At 38.3% G+C, this 22,001-nt stretch overlaps 2 protein-coding genes and 1 long non-coding RNA gene across 3 annotated transcripts in view; all 3 read left to right on the top strand.

Annotated features, from left to right (window-relative positions):
* The window catches only part of LOC143901586 (uncharacterized), a 70,327-nt gene extending 50,953 nt beyond the window's left edge, over window positions 1–19,374 (top strand). Inside the window, exons 2-4 of the mRNA XM_077414015.1 lie at window positions 18,234–18,391; window positions 18,483–18,613; window positions 18,698–19,374. Coding sequence (XP_077270141.1) covers window positions 18,234–18,391; window positions 18,483–18,613; window positions 18,698–18,899 — 491 coding nt within the window. The 3' untranslated portion in view covers window positions 18,900–19,374. The remainder of the gene's footprint in view (window positions 1–18,233; window positions 18,392–18,482; window positions 18,614–18,697) is intronic.
* Window positions 1–22,001, top strand: part of LOC143901664 (uncharacterized) — a 202,359-nt gene that overhangs the window by 91,312 nt on the left and 89,046 nt on the right. The gene's annotated exons all lie outside the window — the stretch shown is intronic.
* LOC143901669 (uncharacterized) lies at window positions 1,191–5,877 on the top strand. Its single transcript, XR_013258154.1, has 3 exons — window positions 1,191–1,475; window positions 1,533–1,647; window positions 1,724–5,877. It is a non-coding gene; the product is annotated as an uncharacterized LOC143901669 (long non-coding RNA).

Consider the following 22,001-nt stretch of genomic DNA (forward strand, 5'->3'; position numbering starts at 1 on the left):
AACATAATAAATTAGTAACTACTAGTTACTAACTAGGAAAAACTAAAAAAAATCTACCTCAAAATAATAAATAAAAATTATACAAGTATTTCTTCACATCAAACTGTGAACTCAATAATTAAAATTAAACAGTTTAATATTATAGGCTAAAAACAGAAGTTTATCAACATTTTTCCCAAGCAAATTAGCCCTCTTATCAGCATAAATTTGTCCAGCAACGCTGAACAATTGCTCGCTTGCTACGCTGGTAGGAGGAGCTGATAAATACTTTGTAACTACTTTTTTCAAGTAGGTATAAGAACTTGAACCCCAATATTGAAAAATGTCGGCGTTCTTTTTAAGTAAAAATTCATTTAAATAGGATTTCAGATATTCATCAAAAGGTGGAAAATTTTCTTAATTGGGTAATTCAAGTGTTGACGGCATATTATCATTATCATGCATATCCCAAAAATTTTCCATTTCTTGTACTTGAGGATCTGGGTCATCTGGATCTGATGAAGTTGAAGCTACAACAGTTTCATCTATTGTATTGGTAGCCTTACTAGCATTTTCTAGTGTTCTCGACAACTCTTAACTTTGATTTAAAAAAGTTAGAATTTCAGTCTTGTTATTTTGTTATCGGTTAAGTACTTGGTTTTGAAACGTGGGTCCATAATCGTTGCAATAGTTAATTGTGAACAATTTTTTTACGTAGGAAAATCTTTTGTTGAGTAATATTCACACAACCGTTGTTTTAATCTACATATCTCTTCTGAATCGTCAGCCTTCACTGCAAGTTTTGTGTTTAGCATGTCTATCAATGGTATGATGAGAGACACGCATGCAGAATTGGCAGAAATATCCAGTGTAGCTTGATAGAAACATTTTAGTAAGTTATCAGATAGTTCATTAGACCCCACTCTTCCACAGTCGAGACGTCGATTCCACCACGTTCTGCCATGTAGAAATTGATGGCGACTTTTTGCTCAAACAGTCTCTCCATCATTAAGTAGATGTTATTCCATCTTGTCTCTACGTCTCGGATTAAAGCATGCTTTGGTAAACCACACGTTTCTTGAAATTGACTGAAATATCGATTTGCTTGTTCGCTTCTTTTAAAGTGGCCTACACACAATCTTGCAACATTTTTTTATTAGAATTGCAATTTCGTCATCTTTGAAGATTGAATCTTTCATCACAAGTTGCAATGTATGAGCTACGCATCCTAAAGATGTAAAATTTCCAGCACGCATACCCGCACCCATATTAGCAGCGTTATCCAGTAGCCACATGGATTTTCTATTTGATACTTACTAATTACTTCGGTAAGTTTCTTGGCTATAACTGATCCGGTGTGATCCTCATCAAGAGCTATAGCTCCTAAAATAACCTTAGGTTGTAACCGGACGGTACTATTGGAGGCACGAATCAACGCTACGTGTTCCTTGAAATCAACGGTCGCCACTCGGTTTGACCTTTGAACCACCGAGAAGGTAAGTATCGAACTATATCTCGAACAATCAATTAGACTAATTCTCTTCTTTTTTCAGGTTCCTGCCACCGCTGGATCATCGCCGTCATCGATCAGGATAGTCGCCGCCACCGGAATCTAGGATCAACGAGGGACTTCGAGTGATCGACGACAATGGATCAGGCCGTCAGAAGGTAAGTCCAATTTAATAAATTCTCGATATTTTTTATAAAAATATTGTTTAATTTATTCAATATTATTGTTTTTCAGAGAGTGTTGGTTGTTCACAAAAGTTGAAGTCACAAAAAATGTCGGACGCTCGTATACGTAGGCACACACGCACCGTTTATCTACGACGCACGAAGTTATTTCGGTCTAAAAAGGCCGTTCGTCAATGTAAAGACGACAATTAACGCGTTCCGCGGGCGTTCCCGGTTGTTACGAATGTTGGCGAGCCGTAATTCTCGAACTCGTATGACGATCGCGGTGACTTAGCGCGACGACACGGAGCGAATCTTATTACGTGTTATACGCTCAAACATCCCCGAGAGACTGCCTCGAGTGGCCCGTCTCGCTCGGCCTCCCTACCATCGGCTATTTAGCCCCCACTCCGGCGCTCCCTGCGACTTTCTCCTTCGAGAAGCTTCCTAACTGCGCAGTTTGTCTCGGTAATTTTCCGCTCCGGTGTTTACGCGGGTCTACATGGAAATTTCCATGGGCGTTGCGCTCGCGATGCCCGGCCGTCCTGACGCCAGGGTAGTGGTTTTCCACTGTTTCGAATATGCGTCCGCGGTTGACGCCGACCTGTGCGCCTATGCTAAATTCGCACGCCTTTTATGATTCCGGGCGACTTCCCTGGGAAAGATTTCCGGGTGACGAGCACCACGCCTGCCGCTGTCGCCGACCTATCTTGACGTGTTCTTGGGACCTGGTATCCCGCTTTCCGAGGTCTTTCCTCGGCGATGACGTCCGCGTCGCAATCTACCGGACGGTACTCTATCTCGCGACCCGATCTTCGGACTTCGACGGCACTTGGTACGGCGCTTATCTAGACTCTCTCCGTTCGTCAAAGCAACTCAGTTCCCGGAGATGACGCACCTGGTGCGAGTTTGCGGACGGTACGCTAACTTGTCTCCCGGTCGTCGGAGTTCGACGGCGCGCGGTACGGAGCCTAATCAGGCCCTCCCCTCTTGTCAGGGCTACGCAGTTCCCGGAGATGACGCACCTGGTGCGAATTTCCGGACGCTACCCTAACTCGTGACCCGGTCGTCGGATCTTGACGGCGATTGGCCCTGACTTGTTCTTGGGACATCCCCTTTCGTCAGGGGCGGTTTGTCCTCGCAGATGACGCACCCAGTGGAACCTCGCGGACGGTTCCCTAACTCGCGTATCCGTTATCGGATCGTCGCGATTTTCGGCTATGTGGCCCTCTCGTGTCTCACAGTTTCGTCAGGCACCGCGCGATATTACGCCTCGATCGCTTTCTCGTAGATTACGGACGGTCCGCCATTTTCTATTCTCGCGGTCGAAATGCGATCTTTTCTAGTTACGGTTGTTTCCCGGGCTCCCCGATTCGATCAGGGACCGTTCCTTAACGCGAGAATCTTTAATCAAACGAAATTGCGGACGGTCCGCCATCTTGGCTCCCCTTGTTCGGCCCTCGTCGCTGCTGCGTCTTGCCGTCCTTGATGGTCTGGTTTGTCGTCAGGGACGGCTTCCACGCCGTACGGGCATCTGGTTCGCTATACTTAAATCTATGATCGCGTCGGATTGTATTATGTAGGTAATTTTCGCGCCTGAGTTCGCGTTCCCCTAGCCATAATTTTAATAACGCTTGGGTTCTAGACCAGTTGAGTTCCCCCTCCTCGGAACGCTGTGTCGAAATCTTAAATCTAGTTTGGTTTTCGTTCACCGTTGTCTCCTTCGGGTCGCTTGGCAGTCCCAGTGAAGCATACGGCTGCAAGGTCTGGTTGGCCCTTTAATAAAATAAGCCGTAAAACTTATAAGAAAGCATGTTTTTGTAGAATTGCTCCAAATATCCGTAGTAAAGCTTATCCATTTGGCTCTAGAAACAAGATCAAAAAATTTTTTTTTTAACTTCATTGTAAGTAGTTGGCATCAAAGATGTCCTAAAGAATTTTTCTGATTTTTTTCGGTATCGTGACGAGCTATTTGGATCATTAATATTCAGTCTTTAAAATGCATCGCTTTCAACAATATTACACGGTAACATGTCGAAAATTATAAGATCCATTATACTTTTGTCGATACGTAATAAAATAGGATGATCATCGGGCCATATTGTTGCTCTCTTTCGTTCCATTATCTCTAGCAAAATTGACTGCATCATAACATCTTGATTTTCGTGAGGCGTTTTCGTATTTCCGACTTTTCTGACCTTAATCGCATCTAAATATTTGTTGTGTGCTTCAAGTGCTTCAATATATTTTTGCCATTCTTCTTTATGAATTTTTTCTAAATGATTTTTTATATTGGTCACTGTTTGTTTTCTAGGCAGTGAACTACTAAGTGACAATGTTTTAGAACATATTTTGCAAGTTGCTGTAGCTTTATTTTTATCAAAATAGTCCCAAATGAAATATTTAGCTGTTGATTTTATCGTCTCATCAAACTTCTATTTACCTGAACTGAAAGCAATATAAACCTACGTCAAATAATAAATTTTTACACAATAAAAAAAATACGTAAACATATAAACATTTAAACACTTTAAAAAGTGCAAGTCAATTCTGACAGCTCATAAAATTTCAGCGTAATGTAACATTACTAACATTAAACATTAGTAATATTTTATACAGTTAAACGATACTTACTTGAGTTGAATTACTTGGTTCTAGAAAAATTAAATGATAAATTGATGAAAACTGCATTCAAATCGGCCTATACATATGTAAACACGACGAATAGAGACACTTTTTCAAGTCGGTCTAAACTAAAAGATAAATCGTAATAATTAACAATATTGAATAATACATTTACAATATTTACATATCGTTAAAAATCAAAGTGTTGAGACTCTCAATCTCAACTTGAGATACGTACCTACTTTTCTGACTAATATGAGTAATATGCGAGTAAACCTATGTAAGTTGAAGAAAAATAGGAGATTAACTCGAAGTATTTTTCCAGCGTACCATTTACCTTTATAACTCGAATTGTTTCAAGATATATAAAGGTTAATATTATAAATTGGCCTTTGTGTCTCGAATTTTGATCAATAAAACCTCTGTAACTCACTGTAAAAAGATTTTGCATCAGCTTCTTTCTCTTTCTTTCTTCTTTTTCTGTCCGTTCGCTAAAACAACTAATAAAATTTTAAACGCGATATATGACAAAATAATAAGGAATACATAGTCTTTGATTAGTTTGTTTGTTTTGACATTATTGTTAATCTAGTATGACTTCTCTAATGACTTTTCACAGTTGCTGACTTTAATTTATTCAACTGTTACTCGTCAAGATATATCAGACGTGCTTCTTAACACATAAGAATTTTATAATTTACTACATCTTATCACTTTGATGAATCCTGCATCACTAAAGAGGCCAAAAACGCTATTACATTATTACATATTTTTTTCTGAAAGAAAAAGTTATATTGATAATATCACAAAAAAAAGTGATAAACGGAACTGTGTCCGTTTGGAACTGTGTCCGATCGGGACTGTGTCCGATCGAGAATGTGTCCGATCGGGAAATATTGTCGTGTCCGATTTGTAATGTGCGCAATCGGGACTCACTCGATCATTGTACGGTTCCATATAGGTTTTCAACTTATCACGCAAACCGAAGTCTACCTCCGGGTGGAGGTAGAGAGAGGTGGTAGCAAGAGTACCCACTCTTTTGCTAGCACCCCTCTCCCACCTACATGTCTACTATCTGTACACTCATATTAGCGAACATATATTACGCGAATGTTAATTACCATAATGTTAAAGCGGTGTCCAAAAATGCGGTGTCCAATAGTTTGTACCCAATAGTTTTTGTCCAATAATACGGTATCCAATCGTTACGTGTCCAAACGGACATTATCCGTGTTGAGGTTGTATAGTTAACCCTTTAACTGCTTTGGACGAGAATACTCGCGGGACAATATCGCCCGTCAGACGCTTTGGACGAAAATACTCACGCGACGATTTTGCCCGTATGACTTGGATTCTGAGAGTCTGACTAGTTTCCTTAACAAATGAGTTAACTGGTTCAAAGCGTCTGACGGGCGATATCGTCGCGTGAGTATTCTCATCTAAAGCAGTGAATGGGTTAAACTGGTAATTATGCAAAGATAGGATCCACCTTCCGATTTCAATAATTTTGAGATATATTATCAAAATCATCACCCTGAGTAACCTTCAAAAGGTTTCAGCTAGCGGCCATTGTTTATTAAAATGTTATTAATAAAACAAATTTAATCATTATTTTTCTGACTATATTATTATGTAAATGTTACTATATTTTTGATACTATATTACTTTATTATTGTTTGGTTTTATATAGGTTTTTAACTTGCCACGTAAAATAAGGTCCACCTCAAGGTCCTATCTCCTGCTTACAGGGTGAAACAATTTCCATCATTGTACAGTTTGTATGGTAAGTTGAAAACTTATGTCAAATCGTACAAAGACAGACCTCGTTTTGCCATGTAAGCTGTGGTGGAGTGAATCTGGCTTCGCGTGGAAAGTTGGAAACTTATGTAAAATTATTTTATGTTAATAATATGTGTGCTAAAAAAAAAATCTAAAATATGAAGAAAGCTCCGTTTTCTCCCACTTATATATGTGCTATTTCTCCATATATATTAGCAATTTATGTTTATGGATGTTGAAAAACAACTATTACATTTTTTAAACTTTTTTGTTAATCCGTTGACTGTGTATGACAGCTATAGCCGCAAAAACAAAAGTAGCCAAGAGTGTGTATGACGGCTATAGCCGCAACGTAGAAAAACAAAGTAAAACTTTCTGAATTTGTTTGAAACTTGTTACTCTGAGGTTTCTGGGGTCGCTGATTACGAAGCCAAAGTCAAATGTACAAAATTCAAAATGGCGGATCAAAATTACAAAAAAGGTCTGATTTTCATAAAATTTGGTACCCTTATGTTTTTTGGGTCTTTGAATCTGAATATAAAGTCAGATTTTCAAAATTCAAAATGGCGAATCCAATATGACGGATCAAAAATAAAAAAGTTGGTAGATTTGATCCGTTATATTGGACCCGCCATTTTGAATTTTGTAAATCTGACATCATATTCGGATTCAGAGATCCAAAAAACATAAGAGTACCAAGTTTCATAATAATCCGATGAACTTTTCTTTCAACACACTTTTCAACACACTCAACGCCTAAATAGTAAAATTCTCTTACACAGCCAATGGGTTAATAACTTTATATTTAACAAACAATGACCGCCGGCTAAAACCTTTTGAAGATTATTTGGGGTGATGATCTTGATAACATACCTCAAATTGAAATCGAAAGGTGGTCCCTATCTCTGCATAATTATACAGATAACTTGGTAAAATTATACAGAACTTACAAAATCATTCAGTGAAGAAAATCATAATTATTTGTGGTATTTGACATGTTGCCGGTGGCCTCTTGTTCGTACTGAAACTAACGCAAAAGATACCTAATCGGTGTAAAGGTTAATATGAAAACCAATTGTATATGCTCGGCTCTTATTGCCCAATTAATTCAAATATTTGATATACTGAGCCTCTATACAGTACCAATTGTATGTTTTTAATCAAAATTCTGAGTGTATCTATTTACAATAATGTGTAAATAGAGCATTAGCGAAATCTTCGAGTATACTGAAATATTGACTGATTGTGAGACTAGATACCTGACCTTTGTCATTGCCTCTTATGCCAGTCATGATATCAACAACTTATTACATATTAATTTCTTTCTTTTTATATCTATACTGTACTTCTTTTTATTCATAATATGTATTTTTAAAATTTGCGCGTTTAATTTATATATTTATTATTATTGTTATGATTTTTATTCTTAATTTGTGCTTAAGAGTAAGGTCAAAACGTCCACATGTGTTAATAATTTTTTAATAATAAATTATCCAATATTTAAATAAATTGAGGTCATTGATGGAAAAAGGGCACATACGCCAAAACGCTATTTCGAGAAAATAGATTTCAAAGTTTTCATTAAAATATTACTTAATGAAAATAAAAAGTAATGCAATTAAAACCAATTTTTTTAAAAATGTAGTAATATTGTTGCGCTCGCCGTGTCTCTCACTTTCTCACAAGCACTCGCGGCGCGCACTCCGTCACTCTCCCAGAAATAAAGAAAGACTCGTTGTTAATACCGAAAGGAACTTTTTTAATAAATGGCTCGATAATACAGAGAGCTCAGGATGACACGTCCGAACGTGACGGTATCCCAGCTAAATCCGAACATCAGGTATAAACAACATCTGGTCGAAAATCAATATTTAATTGAACATCGGGAAATCAATATTTCTAAACAGGCGTTACTAAGGGCGATTCGCATCTTGACGGAAGTCGGCCCGTTGCACGCTTCAGCTCGGAGTCAGAGAAGTATACCGGGCGGCGCGCACGCAACACTATGTTTCTTGTTTTAAAAAAAAGGTCATGATTTGAAGATATTAATTTTTCTTTGTTTTAAAAAATTGTTTCATGTGCTTTTTTCCATAAATGGAATAAAATCGTAAAAAAGTGGTTTTGTTTGTTTATTTAATTAAATATAATTACTTATTTAATTTACAATTTTTTTATATATTGTTTAAATAAAAAATACAAAATTAAATAGAAAAACAAACAAGTTTTTAAGTAAAATTTATTCTATAAATTGGAATGTATAATTTTTGTCACTTGCAGCTCCAATGAATTATAATATTTATTAAGCACGGAGAAAATTGTTACGGTTGTTACAACAATGTTCTCTATGATTAAAAGAGAAATGTATGTAAATTCAAGTTAAATTGATATTACATTCAATGTAGCTGTTAAGATATGCCCATTTATACAGTTGTCATAACCGTAGTTCTTACGATACGTAACATTCGATTATAATACCCTCGTATATGGTTGCCTCAACCAAAGGATTATTGCTATCCCTCTTATGTGGTCTGCAGCACAACTATTATGGTTGAGAGATCCATAAGATATAGCTGCACGGTACAGCACTGAATCCCTGCATGATTGAGAGTTTAGTTCCATTGCGCGCGCAAAATAATTTCTGCATCGAATAAAGTGGATTTGATAAGGATGTTTTAACTTTAAGGTTTATCTATATAAGACGCAGAACGCGAATCGCAAGCACACACACAGTCTACATGTCAATTTAACCTCTTTGTGTATAGAGGTTAGATTGACACGTAGACTGTGCGTGTGTCTTGCGACTCGCGTTCTGCGTCTTATGTAGATAGGTCTTTATAAATATACTTTTTTCATAAATATATTTACGAACACAAAATTTCGTAATGAGCCGACACCGGTTTCTGACATTCACCCGACATTATAAGAAATATTATATCCGATTATATTATATATCCAATTCAAAATTTTATTACTCTTTTTAAACTGAATTTGTTTCTTAAGATGATTTTTTAAAAATTATATATTTGCGCTGGTTGACATATGTAGACTATATATAACACTAACATTAAATTAAGAAGTGGTCTACCACGTAAGGCAGTTGGCTCACAATCCAGAGGTCCCGAGTTCGAATCCCACCAAGGTAAGTGTGTTTTTATATGTGTTTTTAAATACGAGAAAATATTTATAATTATAGACTGCATCTTAAGAAACAAATTTAGTTAAAAAATAGTAATAAAATTTCGAAATAAATAATTTTTTTTGTCGGGTGAATATTTGTTTATTATGGTTGCAACATCCATATAGTAGCTACCCTCACTAAGGTTAGGGCAACCATATGGAAACCATATGGAAACCATAGGTCACTTCCAAAGTACTATGGTTCCCATAACCCTTTTGTATGGATGGGCGAAAATTAACATTATTATTTTGTTGTAGCAACCGTAACTTTTTCTCCGTGAGATAAAGATAAATACGTTTATTGACTCGCTCCTCAGGGCAAGGCGTTTTGTAGGGTCGTTCCCAACCCTTTATTCAATTCTCATCCAATACTACCCTTCTCCTTTCACTTAACCTTTTGGACCAACGACTTAACGTCTTTCCGAAAGACGGAGCCCAGTTTGCTCCGCACAAGAGCCTATCCTGCATGGAGGGCGCAGCTTTCGGAAAAAACATTCCATGTTTACATGGCTCTAGTGGACTCGAACCTGGTTCTTCAGATTACGAGTCTGGCGCTCTACCACTAAACCACACTGCCGTTTATAATATTTATTATCTTTTTTCAAAACTACACACCGCTATACAAATCTTCAGGGTCGCGCAGCAGTACAACAGCATCAACGTAATGTAAACATTAGAAAAGTAACATGTCATTTGTATATTATATAACACATACCTGAGTCGATTTAGGCGATTTACGAAAGGGCACATAATAAGCCTATGTACCCTTTTCCATCAATGGCCTCAATTATAACGTCCTTTAATTTAGACTCTGAACTTTATCAATTTTGTGTTTACATTTTACGAGCGTCTGCTTCCTTAACTCTTGATTATTCTTCTTATTAGTTTTTCTATATATACGGACAGAGATTAGACAAGGGAAAAGAATAGGAAAATACACATATGACATATATAGGTATATTATACGTGGTCTGTCTAAAAAGTAAATAATGAGACTAAATTTTTTTTTTTCAACAACTGGTAACACTGTAAAAACAAAATTGCAGTAGACCGAGAGTTACGCTCATACTCTACCTTTAGTTAAAATTCTAATTTGATAACATTAACACATGTAATTTTACAATTATTTGTATAACTATATGTTTGGGTGACGCGTCACGAAATTCTATGTCAAACTCCAGACAATACGATGGAAACATTTAAAAGTGAAACAATCTTACAAAGATCAAGTTCTATCCCGGGCATAAGGCATTTTTAGAAAGACGGTGGTATTGTGAAGATGAATCTGGACCACCAATGACATAAACAATTTGGTGACTCAAATTCAAGTTATTTGATCACCATTTATTCTCACTGTTTACTTTTTAAGTGTTTCTGTCGTATTATCCTAAAATTTGGCACAAAATTTGCTGTGTCAAACTTTGCATAACGCTGTTTGATTTTCTTGTGTTCCATTTTCGTGACGCGTCACTCAAACATACAGTTATACGAATAATTGTAGAATCACATGTGTTAATGTTATAAAATTAAAATTTTAATTAAAGGTAGAACATGAATATAGCTCTCGGTTTACTGCAGTCTCGTCTTTACAGAGTTACCAGCTGTTCAGAAAAAAATCAGTTTTATTACTTTTTATACAGATCACGTATACCTACATATAATTATACATGTTATACAAATATTTATAGATATATATTTGTTGCGGCTTTAATTAGCATTACGAAATAGATTAAGAAATTGTTAAAAGAAAAGATGTTATTGTAAACGAGACAATGAAGAATCAAAGCAATGAGTTGCGCGATCGGCCTACATCCCATCGAGCAACTCAGCGGATCCGAAGGACGGAAGACCGAACAAAAAGGAACGAGAAGAGAGGACGCGAGGGCAATCGGAGTCGGGCAGCGACGAACGAATCTTGTACAAAATAAGTTGTAAAGGCAAAGTAATTAGTAAAATTTGTGTTTATTGCATCCAAAAGTGTTAGTCAATTGTCTCCCGCCTCCTCCTTGGAAAGATCGAATCCAAGTGTCCCAAAAAGGGGCACAACAAATGGTGGCAGCGTGAAGGATCCATTGGCAGGGAACGGCAGCTGAAAAAGAAAAATAAGTGAATCAATGAGGCAGTGCATTAGTCTCAACGGAGGCACGGCAGCCAGATTCAAAAGCAGCAGACAACACGGTAGCGGCCGACGAGGGACAAGCGAGCAGCGCAACCCGAGAAGGCACCGACCTACCTCAACGGAGGCTCACCGACAAATAAGGCGGCACGAGCACCGACCAGCAACATGCGACTAGCGACCGTAATGTAAGTCGATTAAGCAAATTATGTAGAGCGCGATAACCGTAGATGTCGAAAAGCGAAAATTCACCTGCGGAACTAAATCAATCGTGGCTCCATAGTTAAGTCCCGTTCAAACGACCGAAGAAAGTGTAAGCGATCATCGCAAAACCGTACGTAGAAATTTAGACGCGTACTACTCAAGCGAAAGCGAATCGGAACCGGAATTACACCCAAACATCGTAGTCGAACGCGAATTTCAATTCGACGATTTAGACGCAAGCTTAATAAGACAAGATAACTGCCCCGACGAAAATAGACTTCACCCCTTACACGCGCACGCACAATCCGAAGACGCGGACAGTACGAACAGTAGACTATCACACAGATGAGAGTTTTCATTGACCTCGTATGATAGCAGCGTATTCAATCCGCAAGAGTATTACTCCGCATCGAAAAACGTGAACGTAATCGAGATGGCAGAAGAAACAAATAACAACCGAGACGCAAACGATGACAACGCACAGATAACTCCAGAGGATGTAGATGCAGAAATCAACCGTCTTAATAAAGTGCTATCTCAAAGGAGAACACCGGCGAATAATCGTAACCGAATTCCCGGATTACAGCCGGACGATAGAGATTCCATTCTCGACAAGATATTAAATGGAATCCGCAACTTACAAGATTGCGTAATTCAACTAGAAATGGCGAATCTTGAACGCCGCAATTTTCACGCAAGACGCGAGCCAAGTAACCTCCCGTTCGAAGTAACGTACGGACGAACGTCATACGATATTCGGAACCAAGCGGAACGCGCTATCGGATATCTACGTTTAAAAGAGGCACGAGACATGATACCCGAGTTCGACGGAGCCTCGAGTAAATTACAAGAATTCTTAAGCGCCGCGTCATATGCAATAAAAAATATAAATTCTATGGAAGAAGGAACGCTATTAGAAGCAATGTTATGCACAAAGTTAAAAGGAAGAGCGATGATAGACTTTCAAACGCGAGGGATAAGAGATTTTGCGCAACTAAAAAAAGAATTAGAATATTAGTTGTAGCGTTATGGCTACTTTTATTCCGCTCGCTATCGTTCGCTCGCTTCGGGACGGTAGGATACGTAATGTCAAGGTGGCGCAAATTATGAGAAGTGAAGATCTGGTAGACACAGTATATATTTTTATAATAACGTATGTACAGCTTCTATATACAGGTTTTTATGTAGAGTGATCGGGCGTGGCCCTGAAAAGGACCGTTGTTGTGGTTTATCTATGTGGCCCTTTTGAGGGCCGATTGTACTGCTCTAATGCAGTGGTCGCTCAGCCCACGTAATAGAGGGCTGTGTCCGCGTCCGGTGGATTGGCTGTTGTCCCCACTGATTTAGGCGCTTCTAGGCCGGCGGTGTTCCGGGTGGCGTACAGGATTTGCGAAGGTTAATGTCCTTGTTCTCAGTCTGTGTAGCCTGGGTATCTGCTGGTTTCGGGATGCACGCTTGTGTCCCTTTCTCGACGGTGGGCGCCTCCCACTCACTGTCTGTCTGCGCCTTGGCTTCGCTGATGGAAGGCTGAACCTGAAGGCCTCGGTGGACTCGTGATGGTGGCACGGTCTGCGTGCCCTGCGAGTGGAGGTCCCCCGGTGACGTAGGCCGCGGTGACAACAGGGGCGGTACGATGTACCGCGGTGATGTACGGCGGTGCAAGCGGATATCCCACGTGGTGAGATGTTCTCTCGGCGGACGGGTGAGCGGCCACGGTGGTGATTCCAGCCGAATCATCAGCTTCCACGCTCTCGTCAGGCGTTCCTGGGGCAGCGCTGGGTTGTCAGGCGGCAGCGACGGGCGTGACGTTGGCGGTTTGGTCCTGCTGTGTTTTCGCAGCGTCGTTAATACAAAAAAGTATCTTACTCTCGATACTTCCGTTTATAGGAAGCGTATGAGCCGTGAAAATGCTGGGGATCCCTACCTGGTGCGGCCTTATATTTTGTCCTGGCGAAATATTAAATGCGCGAAAGCTCAGCCGCCTAGCGGCGTGAGCTTGTTGTTATCCCGGTGTCATCCTGGGAACACGTGCTTCAGCGCGCGCGGCCGCTTGTCGTGCCACTGGCGCTTATGCCTGTCAGGACGCGTGGAAAGGGTTGCCGTTCCGTAGGCGCGTGCCTATACGCGCGCGGTGTGGCGGTTGAGCCGCCGTCTCTCAGGGAGCAAAAATGCGTAATTGCCGCAACCGCGTGATAACCAATCGATATTACAATGCCAAAAATGCGGAAAATACGGGCATCACGGAAGGGAATGTCGTACCAGTGATACGCGAACCGTTTCTCCTTACCAAAACCCGATAGGACACCCCGCGTAAACGCGATAGATAAAGTCTGCAATTATTGTAAGAAGGCAGGACACATGCGCGAAGAATGTTGGCTGTTAAATAACGGCGTACTATCCTGAGAGCAATGGAGCATTAGAACGCTCTCATAGGACATTAGCAGAATACTTGCGACATTACATTAATGCGGACCAGACAGACTGGGACGAATGGACGCCATACACAATGTTCGCGTATAACACGACGCCACACACGGCGACCGGGTTTACACCCTTCGAATTGGTATACGGGCACCGAGCGACACTACCGACGACACTGTCGCAACCACCGAAACCAACGTATACTTATGACAATTACACGCAGGAGCTAAAAGAAAAATTAAGAGCGACACAACGAGTTGCAAAAGAACATTTTTGAAACGAAAAATCTAAGGCCAAGAAAACGTACGACAAAAAGACAAAAGAAATCAATTTCCGAGTCGGAGACAAAGTTCTCTTGCAGGATGAAACGGTGCGCAAAGGAAGATCGAAAAAATTAGAATCCCCGTGGATAGGACCGTACGAAATAATCGAAAAACATTCCGAAGTCAACTATATACGATAAAAAAGGGACGGAAAACGACGCGAGTGCACGTAAACAAGAAAGCCCTTTATAAAACAGTAAACGCTACAAAAGAACAAAAACAATTAAGCAATAGAAAGTAGGCGATATAACTAAGCGATAGTGATAGACAATAAGTAAAGTAAAATAACAAACAATAAAATAATCAGCACTTACCAATAATCACGCTCGTCGGATGATGGTTACATCCCTCCGACCGGTGGCGACGTCCAGGGAAATCCGCAGAGGCCAAATAAGAATATAAGGGCGGCCTACGTCTTCATAGGCCGGCGGGGGCGAGCGAGACGAGGAAAGCCCCGCACATGCACTTGAACGCGCACTAGTAGGCGCACCACGCAAACTTACGGCACCCGCTTGCGCCACCCTTAGCCAGTACGACCGCATACAGGCGTCGCAAGACGCCGGCTCGAAATACAAATTGCACTGAATGCACCTCATTTTGATGGTGTCGTACAAATTAATGAGTTAATAAAAGTGCTCATCAGGGCTACGTCTCAAGAGCAATTAAACGCGCGATGAGAGAAAGAACGCAAGAAGAAGGCATAACTAAGCCAAGATAAAAATTCAAAGAAAGGTACCATGAGTCCTTATCTTACAGGACGCTGATCGTCGTCCAGCACTTCGCGAAAAAAGCGAAACCCGAGACAGCACCATCGTACGAGATACGACAATTCAGCAGCGAGCCGGGAATATATTTTGAGAGAACCGGACAATTGCAACAGGTATAGAAGCTACATGGAAACTAGCAATTAAAATCTACGTAGCAGCCCTAGGACATCAATATCACCAACTACAGAAGGTTTTTCAGCAAACCGAAAAATTATGCGAAACGATACTCGCAACGGACACGCAGCAGATGTGCAAAAATATTCTCCACACGATAGAGAAAAATAATGAAAAATTAACGCAATTATTAACGCGATTACAGACTATATATAAAACAAATGATAATAAACGTGGTTTAATAATAGATGCGATCCTCGATGCGATCGGCACGGTCAGCAAAACGCTGTTCGGCACTATGGATGCCAACGACGCAAAACACATACAGGAGCAGCTTGAACTGATACAAAATCAGCAACAGATACTCTACGGCACACCGCGAAGAATCAATTAAAGGTGATAAATGCCACAATAGGCTACATGAAAGCCTAAAAAAAATCGTTATATTATAACAAACAACTACTGACGAATGTCACGATACGAATACAGCAAAAAACAGCCATATACGCCAAAAGAGAAACAATAGACAAACAGTTATTACTAGTAACTACAATTACAGACGATCTAATAGAAGACGTGAAAGACACGATAGATTACCTCACATATTCGCGAGAAGGAGTCATACTCACTCGTTTATTACCGATAGAAAAAATAATAACAGAATTAAAAGAGGCGACGTCACAATTGACGCGAGAATTTCATTTCCCATTTAAAGTTAGACTAGAGAATTGGAACGATATACAGAGTTACGTAGAAATTAACGCGTATTACGATAATCCGAACATTTATACAATAATCAAATTTCCCGTGGTAGCATACCCCGTGTATGAAGTAATAAGAACGACACCATTACCTATCCATAACCACACAAACATTTTTGCATTTTTAAGAATTACTCACAACATATTAGCAATAGATAAAGAGAATCATAATTATATAACGTTAGAGGAACACGATTTAAATGATTGTAAACGAAACGGAGTAAAATATATATGTAACCAAAACTACCCGGTATATCTTATAAAAGTCGACGCACCATGCGAGGTGCAAGTTTATATAAAAACGCCAGAATATGTAAACACCTGCAAAAAACGCCACAAATAATGTCAAACGTAACCTTATGGATAATAGTAAGCGAACCACAAACGTGGCTATTCTCAACGCCAAAAAAACAAAAGCTAACGATTCAATGTAATGACCAGGCAAAACAAAAAATAGAAATAAAAAAAACAGGGAAACTAAGTATAAACAAAAATTGTAAACTAACCACACCCGACATTATTATAAAAAGACAAAAGACAAACGACTATGAAACAAATAGAAATGCACTTAGCAGATTTTAACCTAACGCTAACAAACAAAAATAAAAATACTAACGAACAAGCGAAAAAAGAAATTAGATTAGAACCCGTAATTAGGAATCCGAACGAATTAATGGAATTAAGCCTAGACATAAGCTTTAGACATAGGCTGCGGTCCACTTGACGCTACAAATGCTTCGAAGCATTCCTCTTCTCTTTTCTTTCAATGAAGAAAGAAAGAGAAGAAGGACGCTCCAAAGAATTTGTAGCGTCAAGTGGACCGCAGCCATAAGCGACATAAATAAAGAGTTGAAAAAATCCCACAAGACACCCTAATAAAAAATCTCTATGTCATATATCCCGTAGGATCGACACTTACGATAATAATAATACTAAGCGTAATAGGAATAAGTATCTATGTAATAAAAAGAAATAAGAAACGAGCAAGCGCCCGACCGCACATACAGGGCGACTTAGCGATGCTATATTAGAAGATAAGAAAAATGTAACCGTAGGAAATAATAAAGAACACAACCACCCTAATAGAAATAGGAGTAGGATAAGCAACGAAACCTTATAACGAAAACTACAGACCGTAGTTTCCTTCTCTCAAAGAGGGAGGGATGTTGAGGCCCCAATTAGCATTACGAAATAGATTAAGAAACTGTTTAAAGAAAAGATGTTATTGTAAACGAGACAATGAAGAATTAAAGCAATGAGTTGCGCGATCGGCCTACATCCGATCGAGCAACTCAGCGAATCCGAAGGACGGAAGACCGAACAAAAAAGAACGAGAAGAGAGGACGCGAGGGCAATCGGAATCGAGCAGCGACGAACGAGTCTTGTACGAAATAAGTTGTAAAGGCGAAATAATTAGTAAAAGTCGTGTTTATTGCATCCAAAAGTATTAGTCAATTGCCTCCCGCCTCCTCCTTGGAAAGATCGAATCCAAGTGTTCTAAAAAAAGGCACAACATATTTTTATATAAAAAATTTTTGATCAGGTAGGAGCTTGTTTATTAGATGCTACGTACTACTGTATCATTTGTTTCATTTTTATTCAGGCTGCTTGTGTACACAATCATATACAATCGTATTAACCTTGCTACTAAATCACTTGTTCCGTAACTCTGTCTATTGCACTTGTCACTCGTTTACGCACTATTAAGGTAATTAGGCCGTGACAATACTGTCAAAAAGTTAATGATAGACAAATGACATATAGTATTTGGCTAAGATTGTCTGCGTTATGCATGTATGTGTGTAAGAATCTCATATGTACATGTATATAGACACTAATTTATGCTATTAGATTAGGTTCACTTCAAAGCTAACTTCAAAGGTTAACTGTCATATGCGTCTACCGCTGGTATCAGAAATTGTGTACTTTAATCAATTACTTTGAAACTAGACAATCAAAGGTCTTGTAATTTTGTAAGTATAATTTTACAAGTCTCTTCTATCGTTTTCTTGTTATTTTTATAAAAGTCACAAGAGTAGTTTGATCGCTACAATTAGAAACGTGGGATCGGAAGCCGTTTTCGTACTTGTGATACATGTAAAAAATACTAAATTTGATTTCACTTATCTTAACTTCGGTACTTTCAATTTTTTTTCTAATTGCATAGGTATGTAAATCGTGTTTACATTAATATAATATACTGTTCAAATTTTATGAGGTTTCCAAGAAAATTAGTTTACGGATTAACTACTTTAAATTATTTTATTGAATTCTTTATTCTATGTGTGTTTAGATTGTGAAAGTCATATAACTTTTGGAGACGAGTTTTTGAGAATGTGGCCTATGCAAAAAAGTAACGACACGCAGGATATTCGTTTTTACGTTCGAGCTAGTCATAACATAGAAATACGATTGTATCAAAGTCCTGGAGCACTATTTCCTTGTGTCACAGTAAGATCGAAACTTCTTATGTTTATATATTCAGACTTCATTGAAAGATATAAAATATGAAAGCATGAACGGCGGTGGATATTTATTCTAGATAGAAATTGGACGTAATGATGTTACATCTCTGTCGTATCAAGAAAGTGAGAAGTCAGTAAAACAATATTTGAAAGAAGTTGTGATTAAAAGATTGATAGACTATTGGAATTGGAAGGAGTTTATTATTAGGTCAATATATATTTCAATTTACTTATTGACAAATGTTCATATTTCTCTGACATAACAATAAATTTTTATGTGCAATATTTGTAGCATTTTTGGGTCACATCTGCGTTTATTTTCGCAACGTACGCATGGGAGTGAAGAAATTATAAATGTAAATCATGATTTATTAATTACCCTACGTTGGTTTAGCGTTGGAAGCGATCAAACAATAGCGCACTGGACATTCTTCTGCCTACCTGATGGTATATATATTTTAATTCATGAATTTTTAGAACATTTGATACACTGAGGTGACATAAATCATGCGATAGCCGTTAATTGAGAAGTACATAGGTTTTTGACAGCAATGATCGCTACCAACAATTGTCTCAATAAATGCGGTTGCGAGTGGCCAACATCTCAACAAGCCTCACGACGGTGTATTTAATACATAATGGCCGCGCGTCATAAAGTTAAGGGGGGAACCTCGTGTAAACAGCATTTTTTTAAGATTTTATTACAAAAAAGTGGAAGTAATTATTGAATTCAAATAAAATACATTGTAATATTTAAGTTTTAATGTACAAGAAAAAATTTTTTTGTTGGAAAAAGAAAACAAAATGGCAACGCTACAGCTGCTTAAAGTTGGCTCCTCGAGTTTGCGCCGAGGAACGCTGAGGTCCTTGTAATTATCTGAAATCAACGAATTAAATTTTTTCCATTAAAATAAGATATTTTGTACTTCATAAACCTAAATTTAGCAAAAAAAAAAAAACAAAAAATGAAAAATTGGGGACATTTAAAAAAAATTTATTCAATTTTTTGTTTTAAACAAATCGTTAAAAACTATATTTATTATAAAAATTTCAATATATTTTTAGGTTCATGAAGTATACGATACATATACAAATATCTCTACAAAGTTTCAAGTTGATCGGCCATTAACTTTTTGAGTTATACTAGACACTACAGACGCGCGCGCGAAGCGCGCGCTATTTAGCTTTAACGTTATGCTATTACTATTACACTATTAACCCGCCTTGATACACACAACTGTCAAAATATACAATGACAGCTGCAAATGAAGTAAGCGCAGCAAAAGAATCAGTCGGCATCGCGGAAAAGTAACAACAATACCTACGACATGCCCTTTTTAGAAGAGGAGGAGTCACTATAATTACCTATCTCCGATCCGCTGATATTTCGCGTGGCACTTCGATCCTTGCGTGACGCGACCGAAATTCAGAATTAAACGATTTCATGTTTATAATAATGATGAGAGATCACATTAATAATAATATTAACCTCGCGACACGACGCGAATCGATTAACCTCGCGACACGACGCGAGCTGTCACATCATGACACACACGACGCACTACACACACGAAACTTGCCACACTCCGCGATGACAGTCCCTGACGGGATGAAGCAAGCTCGCGGCGCGGCAATCAATCGAGATAGCCAGCCAATCGGCATCGCGGAAAAGAGGCTTCAATTTTACGATACAAACGAAATTCACTCAGGTAACACGCCTTTTTTAAAAGTGGATTCCCCGGCGCGAAAAAAAAGCGTTTTAAGAAAAACGCTTAAAGTTTTCGCTACCAAAAAGGTTCAGAGTGACTTATATTTACCTAAGCTTAATCTGCGATGCCAGGGCCGTAAAGTAATCCTTCCTCTTCTAGAAAAACATCTTTTGTTGCACGAGAAATCGAAAGGTAAACGCCGAAAGCGAGTGAGCTCATGTACCTGCTTTTTATACCAGTTAGAGCGCATCACTTTAATGACTTCTTAAAGACCTTTAGGATTTGATTTAGGCTTTAAAACTTTGAAAATATATTCTTCAGATAGTACATGAATTTTTCAAGCCATAAAAAAATGCAAAAAAAAATTTTTTACACGAGGCTCCCCCTTTAAGTAATTTTGAGCATGAAATAATTGTCGGTACAAAGAAGTAGAGGTGTCAGATTAAGGATGCGGGTGACGGCGTTTTTCTCCCTTTCTTCGATTGATTGTGAGAGTTAAAACGAGCATTTATTTGTTATAAAAATATAAGGTACATAAATACTATTCTCGACAAATCACGATGTTAATAAGTATTTATGTAACGAAAAATCAGTTATTAAATTATGTAAGGAAAAATTAGTTACTAATTAATAAAATGTTTCTTTTCCTCCTTCCTCATCAAACGCTTAACGTTATGTTACATAAAAAATCAGCAAAGGACACCGCACACTTTTTATGAAGAAACCGGCTTCTGTCAAGTTGGCTAAATTGTTGATATGTGATTTCTTTTATGATGTTAATCAAAAGTATTAATGGGCGTGACCTCAGAAAAGCACAACTTTTGCGGATATTAATTAATAACCTGGATATAATAATAGGGACCATTAAAAAACTACTAGTTATCTTTTTTAAACTCTTTCTTAGGCTCTTTTAGGTTGTGTTTTGTTAAAAAATCCGAAAAAAAGTTGCAAGAAAAAAAAGGCTCTAAAAAATATTTAAAAAATTAAATATATAAACATGTAAGATATATAAACATGCCGCCGGCATCAGCATTACCCAGGGCGTACCACGCGGAAGTTGCACAGACGGACTTACACCCCTTTCTTGTCAGTCAGTCAGTCAATCAGGTCAATCGGTTTGTCAGTCAGTCAGTTAATTAGTCAGATCAATTGATTGTCAGTCAGAAAATCATTCAATGTTCTTTCGTAAAGTCCAGTTTTACATTTATTTAACATCAACAATTAGGTTTTCATTATTGAAGTCGTATCTTTCAGATGCATCTTTGATATAATTATACAAAGCTCGACTGGGGTACTTAATTCTTTGCTGATGTCTGACCCAGCTCAAATACCATAAGATACTGGCTACATGAGCACCACAATCCTAATGTTCTAGCACCTGACCTTACATGTGCAATAATACCACAAAATTGGCTCATTTTGAACATCTATTACATTATCATCTTTATCATTATTGTTTGTAAACGCGATCCAAAGTTGATACCTTGTAGCGTTACGAAATCTGGAATATATTCTGATACGAATATGTCCTAGTTCATTTCTTTCCTCAAGCTTAAATATTTCGGTACCATCATGATGCAGTTTATCTTGAACATAAGATGGTGCCAATTTTATTTGATAAACTCCTATCGTTAATTATTTTAAATAATTATAATCAAACCTAAGAAATCCTGGAATATGATTTTCATTTAGATGGAACCACATAGCAATTCTACGTCCTAGATCTTCCGTTTCTACTCTTGCCTGTAACACATTTTCTGAATTTGATTTTTCTTTCATTTATCGAGCTAACTGTACTATTTTTCTTTTCATTAAAATTACATCATGATAATGATTTATTAAAGCGCCAGCTATCAAATAAAATTCCCGAAAATAGAGGACATGACT

Source organism: Temnothorax americanus, unplaced genomic scaffold, assembly GCF_048541705.1.
Source record: "Temnothorax americanus isolate GAGA-0224 unplaced genomic scaffold, ASM4854170v1 Scaffold35, whole genome shotgun sequence".
NCBI classification, from domain to species: Eukaryota; Metazoa; Arthropoda; class Insecta; order Hymenoptera; family Formicidae; genus Temnothorax; species Temnothorax americanus.